Genomic DNA, 13,817 nt, shown 5'->3' with positions numbered 1-13,817 from the left:
TTGATTTTTGTTTGAAACACAAAGTGAAATAAGAAATAAAAATGGCACTTGTTAATTTACCTTTTACACTCACAATCCTTTTGACTTTTGTTTTGGGGACCAAATCCAATGGTAACCTGTATGGGAACTCCTTTCGTCTACTAATGACGCCTGAAATTTAAAAGAAAATTATTAGATTTACACAGAGTTCTTGAGGGAAGACTATTTGCAGATTATTTATAGTATAACTACTTTCAGGGAATTTTAAAAAAAATAATAGACTCTTTTATAACAACATTATTAAAATTTAAAAGGGAAATTTAAAATAATCAAGGATTTTTTATCAAACCCTAGGCTTATATAATCTCATTAAATAAAGCATTAACATTGACTGTAAGCTTCCTGGTCATTACATGATAGGAAATAAATAGGTTATATAAATCTTATTCATCAGTAAAAGGGAGCATGCTGTTTTGTCCAAAGACAGAAAATTATTCCCGGAACTGAAATTTAAAAATAACTAACAAGTAATTCCTTAGTCAAGGAAATGTGAAGATTAGCTCCATTGGGAAGCATGCCCTGAAATCCCTTCTACCTTCTCCTCTCCATCTAACTTAGACACTTTTTCTTTCGGCACAATAACAGAGTTTAAGCTTGCTGTATCAGAGCATTTTCTACTGTAATCATTGGTTTATTTCATGAAAATGATAGTATTTATCATTCTACTGATAGAATACCAAGCACACTGCTAAGCTCTTTGAATGCATCGTTACACTGGATCCTCACAACAACTCTATGCACTGTGTCTACTATTATTATTTTAATTTTATAGATGAGCAAACTGAGGCTTAGAAAGCAAATTACTCAAGGTCACAGAGCTAGTACAGATGAAGCTGCATCTGAACTCAGGAAGCTTTACTGCAGAACCCATAGTAGTCACCACAAAGAGACTCCTCCTCCCATTGTCCTGCTAAGAAAGCTCTCTGAGGGCAGGAACCATTCTTATTGAACGCTGTAGTCCCAAGTACTTAGTCCCTGGCACATGGTAGATGCTAAAAGAAAAACTAGTGACATTTTGCAATTGCATGGCCAAACCACATGGCTTTGCAGAAGAGACAGGAATGCTCCTCTTCTTTCCTCATCAACCTTTGATAAATGCTGAGGATATAATATTAAAATAAAACTTAGTGGAAGACATTTGAGAGCTTTGCAATGTGGATGAAAGAGTACTGAGCTCAGAAAGAACTTACTCTGGATGTGACACTGGGCAAGACACAATCTTTCTATGCTTTGGTTTGCTCATCAGTTAAATAGAGGTAATAGTATTTTCCTCAAAGGGTTTTTGTGAAGATAAAAATAATGTAGACAAAGCATGGCAAACAGTTTGTGCTCAATATATGGTACTTATGACAGTAAGTTGTTTTAGATTATCTAAATTTGATCCTCCACCATTTTTTTCCATTGATACCTGCCCTTGACTATTTCATTTCTCATTATCAACTCTTCTACTAGATGGAAAATGTACAGAAAAAAAGGCTAAAACTAAGAGAAGTCAATTTTACTCCTTGTCAGAGATCATAAAAAAGACCTATCAAGGCATCACTTATAAAGGTAGATGCTAGAGAGATTAAAACATTTAAAAGTTAAATCTTTAAAACCAACAGGATAAAATAAGCAATAATGTCTTTTTGAACTAAGATATATAACCATAAAATGAAATTATAATGAATTTGACTATATCAGAAAAAAAGATTACTGTTCAAAACCCACTAAGGTCTACGACTGCTCAAAGAAGTATATGAGAGACAGAATCAACAAGAAATAGACAAGAAAACCCAAGTGGAAAATAGAAAAAAGTGCAAAAGATAGGAATAGTCAATTCACAGAATGGAAGTCCAAATGGCCAGCAAGTATATGAAGAAATGTTTAGAAATCACTGTAATCAGAAGAATCTAAATTAAAACAATAATGAGATGTCACTTTATACCCCTAAAAATGGCACATTTTAGAGAGGTGAGTAACACCAAGTGTTGGTGAGGATGTGGAATAAGGAGAATCCTTATGCAGTGCTGGTGGAGGTATAAATAGTACAGCCATTCTGAAGAGCAATGTGACAGAAGTAAATGATATTCAGTATATGTATGCCCTTTGACCCAGCAGTTCAACTCCAAAAAACATAGTCCAGATAAATTCTCACACAGATTCGTAAAGCGAGATGAATAAGGATGTTCATTGCAGCATTGTTGATGGTAGTGGGGAACCTGTCACTAGGGGATGGGTAAGTAAAATTGTGGTGGAATTGGAACTGAGCAGAACCCTGCAGGGCCCCCACGTACAAAAATGAGCAGTTAATGATTAGGACAATAGTCACAGACTGAGTGTCTGATGCACATTCCTGAGTTGTTTTACAGATACTGTAACTGCCACCAGAGGAAAAAAGCTAACTGCATGAGGACCAGACTATAGCCATGACATTAGCTGCTCCATTTGAGCAGTACTGAATCTATGGCTATCACAATTCCAAGAACTGGCCTCAAGAGAATGGGATTAACATTATTGCTCATAATAAACGATATCTTTGTGGGCATCAAAATAATTGTATCTTACTCTGCCCATATATGTAAGCAGGCAACTAAAATTGTCAGCAAAGATGCTACAGACCCATGTTGACATTTTCCACTCTGAGAATATGGTGCCCTATGTCAGCATGAAGAAAATTACAGAAGATGGAGCTTCACCCCTGATCCCATAGAAATAGAATGATGTTTGACAGTGGGGAAATGAAAGCAGCTCTTTTGCCCCTTTCCTGTTTGCCTATTTCTGTCCCCCTCTAACCTTAAAAGAACCTAATTATAGGAATGAGATCACTAGGCAGTTTGACCTAACTCCTAACTTATACTCTCCTGAATGCACACCATGCGAAGAATCAAAGAACCTGTTGATCCTTTACCTAAATAAAAAGAAGCAAAAATGAAGAATTAAGCAGTTAAAGAATGACTGGCTCTACAGGGAACTCTGCTCAATATTCTGTAATAACCTAAATGGGAAAAGAATTTGAAAAAGAATAGATGCATGTATACATATAAATGAATCACTTTGCTGAACACCTGAAACTAACACAATATTGTTAATCAACTATACTCCAATATAAAATAAAATTTTTTTTAAAAAAAAGGGCTTGCCTGGTGGCGCAGTGGTTAAGAATCTGCCTGCCAATGCAGGGGACACGGATTCGATCCCTGGTCTGGGAAGACCCACATGCCACAGAGCAGCTAAGCCCATGTGCCACAACTACTGAACCTGCGTGCCACACCTACTGAAGCCTGCGCACTTTGAGCCCGTGCTCCACAAGAGAAGCCACTGCAATGAGAAGCCTGCGCACCACAACCAAGAGTAGCCCCTGCTCACCGCAACTAGAGAAAGCCCACTGCACAGCAACGAAGACCCAACGCAGCTAAAAATAAATTAAAAAAAAAAAAAGAATGACTAGCTCTCTACCCCCAACAGCCCCTTCAGAAATCCTGCAGGCAAATCACGTGGGCAAGATAACATCCGAAGAGTCAGCCAGTCTGCACACAATGGAGAATGATGCAGAATTCAACCTCCTGCCTAGATGATTCACTGAAATTCTTCCCCCTTCTCCTTTAAAAACTGTAATGGCTGAGCAGAAACTTTGGAGTTGGTCTTGGGATGCGAGTCCACCTTCTCCCCAGATTGCCGGCTTCTCTGATTAAAGCATCTTTCCTTTCTATTGACATTTGCCTCTCAAATTATTGCCTTTTGAGTGGCAAACAGCCGAACCTGAGTTTGGTAACAGAATATAAAATACTGTGTAGAAGCAGTGAATTAAATGCATGTATAGCAATAGAAATATTTGTTTAAAACACAGTATTGTCTTTAAAAACTTAAGAACTAGAACAGGACCTATAGCACAATACCTTTTATATGTTAAAAAAACATACACACACAAAACAACCTTTCCTCCATACTCTAAGACATATTTCAAGCATATTAGATTGGGGGCATTTGAAGGAAGGGAAATGGGAGTGGAGGTCAGGCATGAGGAGAGAAAATAAAACATGAGAGGGGCCTGCCCAAACCAATGATGATGATGTGCTGAGAACTGAGGTGGGGGAGAGAGCTTGTCAGGCAGAGAAAGCAGGAACCAAAGGCTAGGGCTAGTCTCGTGTATTGAGTTTCTGTGTTTAGTCTCTTTTTAAACTGATGTCACATAATTTTAATTATTATTACTTTACAATTTGTTCTGATACCTCATTCTCCCTCACTGATATTTTTCTCAGATTTCCTCTAACATTATTGTCTGTTTACTTTTCCAAATATGTTTTTTAGGCTTTTAAAAAAAACTGTAAAGTATCATAGCAGTATAGCAATTCCAATATACACAGATTGGAAGTATTTAATAAAATCTCTCAAATAAACTAGACAGAATTGGTTGTCATCTTTACCCTATTTAGCACTCTGGAAAGTAACAAAGCTGCCTGAATCTAAGTTGTCTAAAATGATAAGGGAAAAAAGTCATGTGACAAGATTGGAAAGAGGCATAGATTCTTTTTTTTTAACCAAGATTTTTGATGGAGAGATCTATTCCCCGATAAAAGATCATTGCCATCTTGTGGGCCTGATGTTCACACCTGGGATGGGTAAGACAGGGCTGTTTTGGAAAGCTGTTTGCAATAATGTTAGTATAGCAGGCATAAGGGGGAAGAGAAAGAGAAGACAAAGGAAGCAGTGGCTCTGAGGTGTGATGTGACTGCATGAGGCCAAAACCTCAGAATTTGTCATATATCTCCCCATATATCCTTCACAGGCTGGGAGGAGGTCTGTGTGAAGATAAGATTAGAGAAAAAAGTTTGCATGAAGTCATCCTTATTCAGTTTATGGGACTCAGCTGATTAGAAATGTAAATATTAATTCTTTGCTTTCCTAGAGGAAATAGCACTCTGAGTATAGTGGCCTTGATTTGTAAGGAAACTTTTTTTCTTTCCATTGCTGTATCACTGAAAGAAAAGAAGAATGATACAATGCAACAATAAGGTAAATTTCAATCATTTAATAAGAACTACAGTAGTCTGTCTTTTTTTGGTGAAAAGAATTGTTAACTGAAAACATTCTAAATTTCATAAATACATAGGTATTTAGGCCTTGATGAAGTGCTCAAATGTTTGCACAATTCTAACTTTAAGAAGATTCCAGGGCTTCCCTGGTGGCGCAGTGGTTGAGAGTCCGCCTGCCGATGCAGGGGACGCGGGTTCGTGCCCTGGTCCGGGAAGATCCCACATGCTGCAGAGCAGCTGGGCCCGTGAGCTATGGCCGCTGAGCCTGCGTGTCCGGAGCCTGCGCTCCACAATGGGAGAGGCCACAACAGTGAGAGGCCCGCGTACCACAAAAAAAAAAAAAAAAAAAAAAAAAAAAAGAAGATTCCAAAAAAAAGGAAGATTCAGAATATCTCAACTGGAGGAAAAGCAAGGAAGCAGGAACAATGAGGAATGGCTTTGTTAAGTAATTTATCAGCATTATTGTGTTTTCAAATAATGCATGTTAGATAAGAATGTAAAAGACTTTTTCTTAGGTGTTCTTTGGACTGATGGTTCTATAAAAAAATATTATATAACTTATTATTGTGATGGATAGAATGGTAAAATGACTAATTTATAAGGGAAGTCATGCAATGATTACTATTTCAATGCTTTGTATTTAAAACTAATGGGGTTACTTTGGGAATTCCCTGGCGGTCCAGTGGTTAGGGCTTGGTACTTTCACTGCCTGGGTTTGATCCCTGGTGGGGAAATAAGATCCTGAAACCCACGCCATGCAGCAAAACAAACAAACAAAAACCTAATGGGATTATTTTTCTTTGTTCTAAACCCATCCAGATTATAATATAACACATGCTATCAAAAATGGCAGTGAACTAAGAAGTGGATATTTCTGATTCTATACAATTAACATTTTTAAAAATAGTGTTTCAGGTTACACATCTCTCTAGGGCAAAAGACAACATATAAAATACAAACTCATTTTGCCTACCGTAGATACCCTTTGGGTCCAGAGTAGTGCCAGCATAACTTTCCCTTTTGACACCTTCCGGCTAAAATAAAGGCAAAAATCATTCAGTTAAGAACATAATTAAATTTATATGACCTGAATGCTTGAATCAACTTGACTACTTTTCCAATTAAAAAATTCTTTTTTTTTTTGGAGAAGGCAAAGTATGTTTAAATACTTATATGCCTACCTCCAGGAATAAGATTTTCTGGCTATTTGCATGATGATCAGAGCAAACACTTAAATAGAAATTATTATAAGCCAGGTAATTGATCTAAGTGCTTTGTATGTATTAGCTCATTTAACCTCAAAAATACTCTATGGGGTAGTGCTCCCATGTGACATACGAGGAAACTGACACCCAGAGAGATCAAGAAACTTACCTGATGCCACACTGCTAGTGGAGCCAGGATTCAAACGCAGGCAGTGTGGCTCCAGAATCTGTGCATGGAACCACCATGCAAAGATGTATAGAAAATAGAATGTGCCTTGCACAAAATAAGTCAGTACATGTTTACCAGAGTGAATTCATGGCTGAAAACAGGACTCAGAGAATGAAGACCTCGGAAGACCCAGTTCTGTCATTAACATTCTTGCCAAGAATCTTAATCTTAAAAAGATAACATGAAAACTCTCAACAGACTGTGTGGGTAAACAGTACTTAAGAAATGATAGTTTTCTTCCTTTTTTGGCCTGTTTACTCATTTACAAAATGGAAAATTTTCTAGGCTATAAATTCTAAACTATAAATGCATGGATCCCATCTTATTTATTGCTGTAGCTCCAGTATTTAGCATAATATCTGGCACAGATTTCAAAACATTTTCTGAATGTGTTGGGGGAAAAAAATACTCCAGAAAACTATATACCAAAATGTTAAAATCGGGTATCTCTGGTTGTAGGGGTTTTTGGTGGTCTTAATTTTCTTCTCTGTGATTTTTCAGTATTCCATGCTTTCTACAATGAGCAAGCATCATTGTTTTATTTAAACTTTAAAAACATAATTTCAGACTTAAAGAAAAGTTATAAGAATAGTCCAAAAATGTCTGAGATAACCTCCACCCAGATTCCCCCAAATGTTAACATTTTGTTATGTTTGTTTTATAATTTTCTCTTTGTGTGTCTCTTTCTGAATCACTTAAGCATGAGTTGCTGATAACTTTTTTTTTCAGAAAGAAAAAAGTGTTTTTGAAAGAATTTTTTTAAAGCATATTTTCTTACCACCACTCGTAATGTTTTTATTAAGATTTCGTTTCCAACAGAAGTCTCCAGTGAGAAGCTGATGTTGTGGAGGCCGATTTCCAGAGGAAGCACGCTGAAGGTCACCAAGTGGCTGGAGGAGCCCTCTATTCTCTGGGGCAGACATTTGGAGGAACTTTTCCCCTGAGGGTCAATGTCTGGGCTTCCTGATGAACAGATTCCCTCCACGGGAGACATTTTAACACAGAACTGAAATATCACCAGTGAACAATTATTTCAAAACATTTTATGATAAGGAAAGCACGCCCTGATTACATTCATCTGGACAAAAACTCTCCCCTGGTACTCGTTAAATAATCCCTTAGATTCCAAGGCTGTAGAGAAAGCTCATTTCAGATTTTCTAAAACACACAACCAGTTGCCATAGAGCTTAGCAATGTGACAGGATGTCTAGAAAGCTCAACACTGGCTCAGAAACATCTAACCTTCCTTAGACTGTTACCTACTAAATCGGGTACAACACTACTGAAGTTCTTTGTTCATGTTGTCATGATAGCATTTGTTACACTGTCTCTCTACATGTTTATATTTTAGGCAGTGGGACCCCAGTCTCAGGCACTCTGTGTGTCTTATTCAACTTTGTATCTTATAGCTCAGCCTTTGGTTTTCAATAAATGGTTTTATGAAAGACTGGAAACTCCATCTCTTGGCATTTAGGGTCCTGCCTAATATGCCCCCGACCAACTTTTCCAATCTTGCCTCTTATTAACTTCCCACCTGTACCCCATTATACAGCCAGACTCTGGCTCCGGAAAGACGTAGGTTCAAATCTTGGCTCTGCCACTTCCTGTGTGGCAAGAGCACATTGCATGACCCTCCATTTCTTCATCTTTGTAATGGGGATAATAATGATACCTACTGACTTCTGGCTCAAACAGTGAATATTTTTCATCTCCTCTCCAAAATCTAGTGAACTGACAGAACTATACCCCAAATAATAAATCTGTAAGATCCAGAATAAATCAAGCAGGTAAACAAGGAAGAGTAACAACATTCAACAACTAATTTTGAGGAATTTCTCAAAAACGGTAAGCTCCTTTTCCCTCTTAACTATCTTCTTGGGAAACACAACAACTAGGGTGGGTGAGGCAGGAGTTAAAGAAGACTTTTGGGTCACTGGAGGCCAATGATTCCCCCTGGAGAGCTGGGGTAAGGTAGGTAAGGCTAGATACAGAAGAGTGATTTGATCAAATTCAACATGAATTCATTATAAAAACTTAGTAAATTGAGATAGCAACTTTTGAAACTGATATCAAATATCAAAAAAAAACAAACCCAAAAACCAAAAATTCTGGCAGTGGTTCTGCTTTCAGAAATAGCCAAGTAGCTCCTACTTGGATAACTCTTCTGCAAATAATAACTATAAGCTCTAGACAAAATACATATTTAAAAAAAAACAAAAACTACCTGAAGGCACTAGAGATTGGAAGAGAAGGTGACACTCAGAAGAAAGGAGGGACACTGTGTGAGGGTCCTATTTTTTTACAGTTTTAACCTGAGGGCAGTCACCATTAGTCCCTTAAGGAGTAGCTAAACCTCCAGTAGAACCTGCCATCTTGTTGGCTTAAAGAACCAGGGGACAGAGTATGGCGCAGCCACCACAGCGGAAAAGTGAAGGACCTCCAGGTTCACCATATAAACTTTGCTCAAACCTGGTCAACCCTTGAACTACGCACAGCACGGACTCTAAGCATCCCAGCTAAGGCTAAAGGAACTGAAATGAGATTTCAAAGTTTGAGATTGATTCAGCCAACTGCCTGCTAAAACACACAAACGAAGATGAAAACTCTTCAGAGGATAGTAATAGAATCCAGAGTCTCTATAACATTTCATTAAGAAAGTCCAAGGGTCAATGCAAAGTTACTAGATGTAAAGAAATAGGAAAGTGTGATCTGTACTCAAGAGGAAAGGTAATTAATTGGTAATTACCCTGAGATATCTCAGATGTTCTTGTTTCTTGTTTTGATATGATGAATACTGCACTGATAGTTTAAAAATTAAATAAAATATGGCAGTACCATGAGATGTGTGACACTTAAAATATTGTCTAATTATAATTATGTCATTGCACTTTGTGGTGCTCTGAGCAGCAGTGCAATGCAACGAAAGCACTACATACGGTCTATGTCACAACTACTCAACTCTGCCATGGATAATACCTACACAATGGGTGTGGCTTTAAACTTTATTTATGGACAGTGAAATTTGAATTTCATATAACTTTCATGTGCCATGAAATATTCTTCTTCTACTTCTCCTCCTCAACCTTTTAGAAATGTGAAAAACATTCTTATCTTATAGGCCATAAAAGAAGAGGGAGCAGACCAGTTTTGGCCCATGGCCATAGATTGCTGACCCCTGACCTAGTACATAAAGCAAAAGAATGAAGAGATGTAAAAAATTCAATATTGTAGACAAGTCAGTTTCCCTTACAGTAATTTATAAATTCAGGATAATACCTATCAAAACCTGAATACATTTTTAACTAGATCAGCAAGCAATTATTTGACACTTAGAGACTTATAATCATAAAACTTAAAAATAATTCAATTTCAGTGTATGTACATATTTTTGTTGCATCAAAGTATGAGAGACTGATCGATAGAAAACATTCAAGTGTAAAATATATAACACTAGGAGAGTGGAATGGAAATATGAGTTCACAGATAAAAGGAATGGTATATAATCTGTTGTTCACAAGAGTTTATTTGGGTATTTTTTAATGGATTGCTATGGTATTTAGATTCTGCTATATACCTTTAAAATTTTGATATAACAGTTTTATTTTTAAAATATCAATACTCAAGTATTCCCAGAGTTATAAATTTGCATATTTTTTTGAATTTATGATGAAAAATTTTAGATGCCAATTTAAAAATGTGCCAATGGGGTACTTAGTTTTTCCAAAAAGATTTAGGGAGCTGTAAGCGAAATTTTTGGAGACCACTGAAATACTCATGTCTAAGAATAAAATTAGAGCTTTAAAAAAAAGAGTCAGATTTTCAGACTGCATTGAGTTCCTATATAAAATTTTGTGATTGTGATTTTCAAGTGAAATCAGACAGCCTAATGTATAACTCTGTTTAGAAATGTGTTGGCAAAAAGAAGGCAAATGGTGGGTCTGGCCATGGCTGGAGTTTTTCACAGAGTGTACCCCAGAGCAAAAGGGGATCAAGGGAGTTGACATGTTTTTAATCAGTGAGGCTATAATGATGGCTTATGAATTCTAACCTGAACAAGGAGTGAAGTAAAGACTTTAGCATAAGAAGGCTAATGAAGAATAAAAAGTAATGGAGTCACAGAGCTGGAGGTTTCAATGATGCTGTAGAACTGTAGCTACAAAGTAACAAGGTTAATGAGTCAGAAGGATAGGTAGGAGGTGGTCAGTTGGTGAGATGTTTGAAATCATATTTTCTGGGGGGAAGACAAGATCTGCAAAGTGAAGAGTGTGAATGGCTAAAATGGAGGAAAGGAAAGTGTTGTTAGAGGTAAGGAGATCAGGGTGATGAATGAACCAAATGTAATCTCATCTTTCTCTGAGCCTCCACAGCACATTGATTATCTTAAGGACTTGTATTCTTCATTGAATTGGAGTTGTATGAATAGTTATCTTAACTCTTCTTCTTTTCTTCTTTCCTTCACTGAGTTGAGTTTGTGTGCCTGTGTACGTGATAATTCCATTAATAGAATTCTCAGAAAATCAGGGACGTCTTCATTTTTTCCATTTATTTGAACATACCATAAATACTTACCCGAATTCCAGATGTTCTATAGTTATAAACAGTTCCACTCAATTGGATCTGTTCCCCTCGTACAACAGAATATGGTATATTCATTTCCAGGAAGACGTTTTTGAACACCTTTGCCTTGAGAGTATCAGCAACACATATACCTTCAGCCCAAAGTGAAAGCAAAGTTGAAGCATATTAGGGAATTCCCATAATGCCTTATTAGTACTAAAATGTCTCAGATTTGCTTTGCTTCAAGGAAAAAACGAAAGTTAGATGATGTTTTTCTCTGCCCTAACACCCCATGTCCTTGAATTTTCTACTCACTGATTTTTTTAAATTGAGCTATAATTGAAGTATAATATTATATTAGCTTCAGGTGTACAACATGATTCGATATTTGTATACATAAGTCTAGTTAACATCCACCACCACACATATTACAAATTTCTTTTCTTGTGGTAAGAACTTTTAAGATCTATTCTTTTATCACTGTTCTTCATTCAATAATTATTGGTATTAACAGAAAACTTCATTTGTCCAACAAATATTTAATTCTATTTAAGGCATGAGAATGTTTATTAACTAAAGCACCAAATCTCTTTTTTAGATATTCATTATTGGTTCCGTTTAATGGGCATAAAATTTTGATTGTGGAAACCAAGATTTATAAGAACAAAATATAGTGAGCAAACAAGCCAAGCCTGAAATTATTTATAAAGTGTCTGCACTAAATCACCACAAAAGGGCACTAGTCCAGGAGAGAAATTACATATTTTTCTCTAACTCTACTGAATCTTCTACTCACTGAGAAAATACAAAGGAAAATGGGGGCTTCACATCAGTATTTATAAAATGATGGCTAATAGAAGAACAAAAGAAGAAACTGATACAGTCCATGATGTGGGCACATCTAAGTCTCTTTGTAATACATTAAAAATAGGTTTTAATAAATGACACCACTTAAGTCCTGTGTAAACTAAAAAGACAATAACAAAAAACTGCATTTTGCCAAATCAAATCATTCCTTACGTGAGCATATAACTTCAATTTGCTTACCACTATTTGAAATGCCAACACCTTGAATTTCCCAGGTAGTTAGAGAATCAGGTAGCACAAACTGCAACTGGTTTCTGAAAGTTAAAATGTTGATATATTCAAATACAGAGGAACATTGATTAACCCAAATTGACAGCTTGCATTAACAGAATTCTTGTTTCATACTACTTTAGAATAAAGAAAAAAAATCACAACAGAACAAAATCTCATCAGGTATTAAAGAAAAATCAAGCAAGAAGTTTATTCAGTAACTCTTATACTCATTCCATGTTTTTAGATATTTCACTTGTATTATGAGAATTCAAATTCAGAAGGATGTCTTTGAAACATTGCAAATTCAAAACATACAATTCAAAGAAAAAAATTATGTTTATTGTGTAGTATGTTCTAAAATAGGGAAGCAAAATACTAATGCATCTTAACACTGCTCATAACGAAGTTGATATAACTAAAAATTTCTGATTAAGATCAAGCTTATACTCATTCAACAAACAGCTATTGTGCACCATCTTTGTGTCAAGCATAGCACTAAATACTGAGTACACAGCTCTCATAGATACAGTCCTGCTCTCAAGCAGTTCACGGTCTAGTGGAAGAAATAGTTCAGTATATAAATTGCGATTCACTGTAATAACTGTACCAATAAAACTTTTTAAAAGTTCAGAGGCAGTATGCATTGATTCAACAAATTTATTTTAGTGCCTCTAGAAGCCGGACCTTATGCCAGGTCCTGAATATAAAACTAACCTGAATTTAGTCCTTGCCCTGGAAGTATTTACATTTTAATGTGGAAGACAGTCAGGTAAACAGGACATTATTATATTGTGTGATATGTGCAACAGAGTTAATTGAGAGGGGCAGTACATCCAATCACTGGGTGGGGGACAGCGGTGGAAAGGTCTGCGAGGGGAAATGCTAGCCAAGGGGCAATGTCAGATGAAGTGGACAACACTGTGGAGGAGGAATCAGGCAGGACAAGGGTAGAGGCCAGGAGACCCATTAGAAGTCAGATGTCAGGCCCGGAACTCACTGCCTTGATGGCTCCTTGGAAAGTCTGTGCTTTGAGCCCCCCCAACCCCCCTCCCCCCGCCGGACGACCTGAGGAAGGATGACACTCAGGGAAGGGGCACTGTTTTCAGTGCCTGGTACAGAGTAGGCATTCTATAAACATGTGTTGAATAAAGGACTTTAACAAGAAAAGAACCTTTCTCCCTATTAATCAATGTTTTGTAGTTACAGATATTTCAGGATGAAAACAGCTGCATAATACAGTGTAAAGCACACAGTTGTGCTCGGTAAAGACTACCTGAAATGGAATGAAGTTGAATGGAATGGTACCCTTCTTCCCCAAGAGTTAATCATGACCTGGAACCAATTATTAGAAGAAATCACACGCTAAAAAAAAAAGAAGTAAAATAAAATTTGACCCAATGGTGGTATCATCTTAACTCTTAAATAAAATATTGGGAAATGGGTAGTTTCCAGATTTTTGGTCAGAATATTTGCATTTTCCCATATTTTTCAGAGAAAAGTCAAAGAAATATAATACCTTTTGGGGACATGATGAACTTCCCATAACCAGCTTTCTGGAAAATAAGTCCTTATTTCTGGTTTGGTTACTGGTAAAAGAGTCTTTATATCTGGGGGAAAAATATATTTGATTATGGAAAAACAACACAAATTCTACTTAGAGCTGAATTTTAAAATATGGACATTAATCAATAG

At 36.6% G+C, this 13,817-nt stretch overlaps 1 protein-coding gene across 1 annotated transcript in view; it reads right to left on the bottom strand.

Annotated features, from left to right (window-relative positions):
* Positions 1–13,817, bottom strand: part of C5 (complement C5) — a 77,999-nt gene that overhangs the window by 31,167 nt on the left and 33,015 nt on the right. The window contains exons 18-23 of the mRNA XM_060154474.1: positions 13,642–13,732; positions 12,093–12,166; positions 11,058–11,197; positions 7,267–7,494; positions 6,028–6,088; positions 61–150 (exon numbers count right to left, since the gene is read on the bottom strand). Of these exons, the coding sequence (XP_060010457.1) occupies positions 61–150; positions 6,028–6,088; positions 7,267–7,494; positions 11,058–11,197; positions 12,093–12,166; positions 13,642–13,732 (684 nt within the window). The remainder of the gene's footprint in view (positions 1–60; positions 151–6,027; positions 6,089–7,266; positions 7,495–11,057; positions 11,198–12,092; positions 12,167–13,641; positions 13,733–13,817) is intronic.

This window comes from Lagenorhynchus albirostris, chromosome 7, assembly GCF_949774975.1.
Source record: "Lagenorhynchus albirostris chromosome 7, mLagAlb1.1, whole genome shotgun sequence".
Taxonomy (NCBI): Eukaryota; Metazoa; Chordata; class Mammalia; order Artiodactyla; family Delphinidae; genus Lagenorhynchus; species Lagenorhynchus albirostris.
This window is presented reverse-complemented; position numbering and strand designations above follow the sequence as displayed.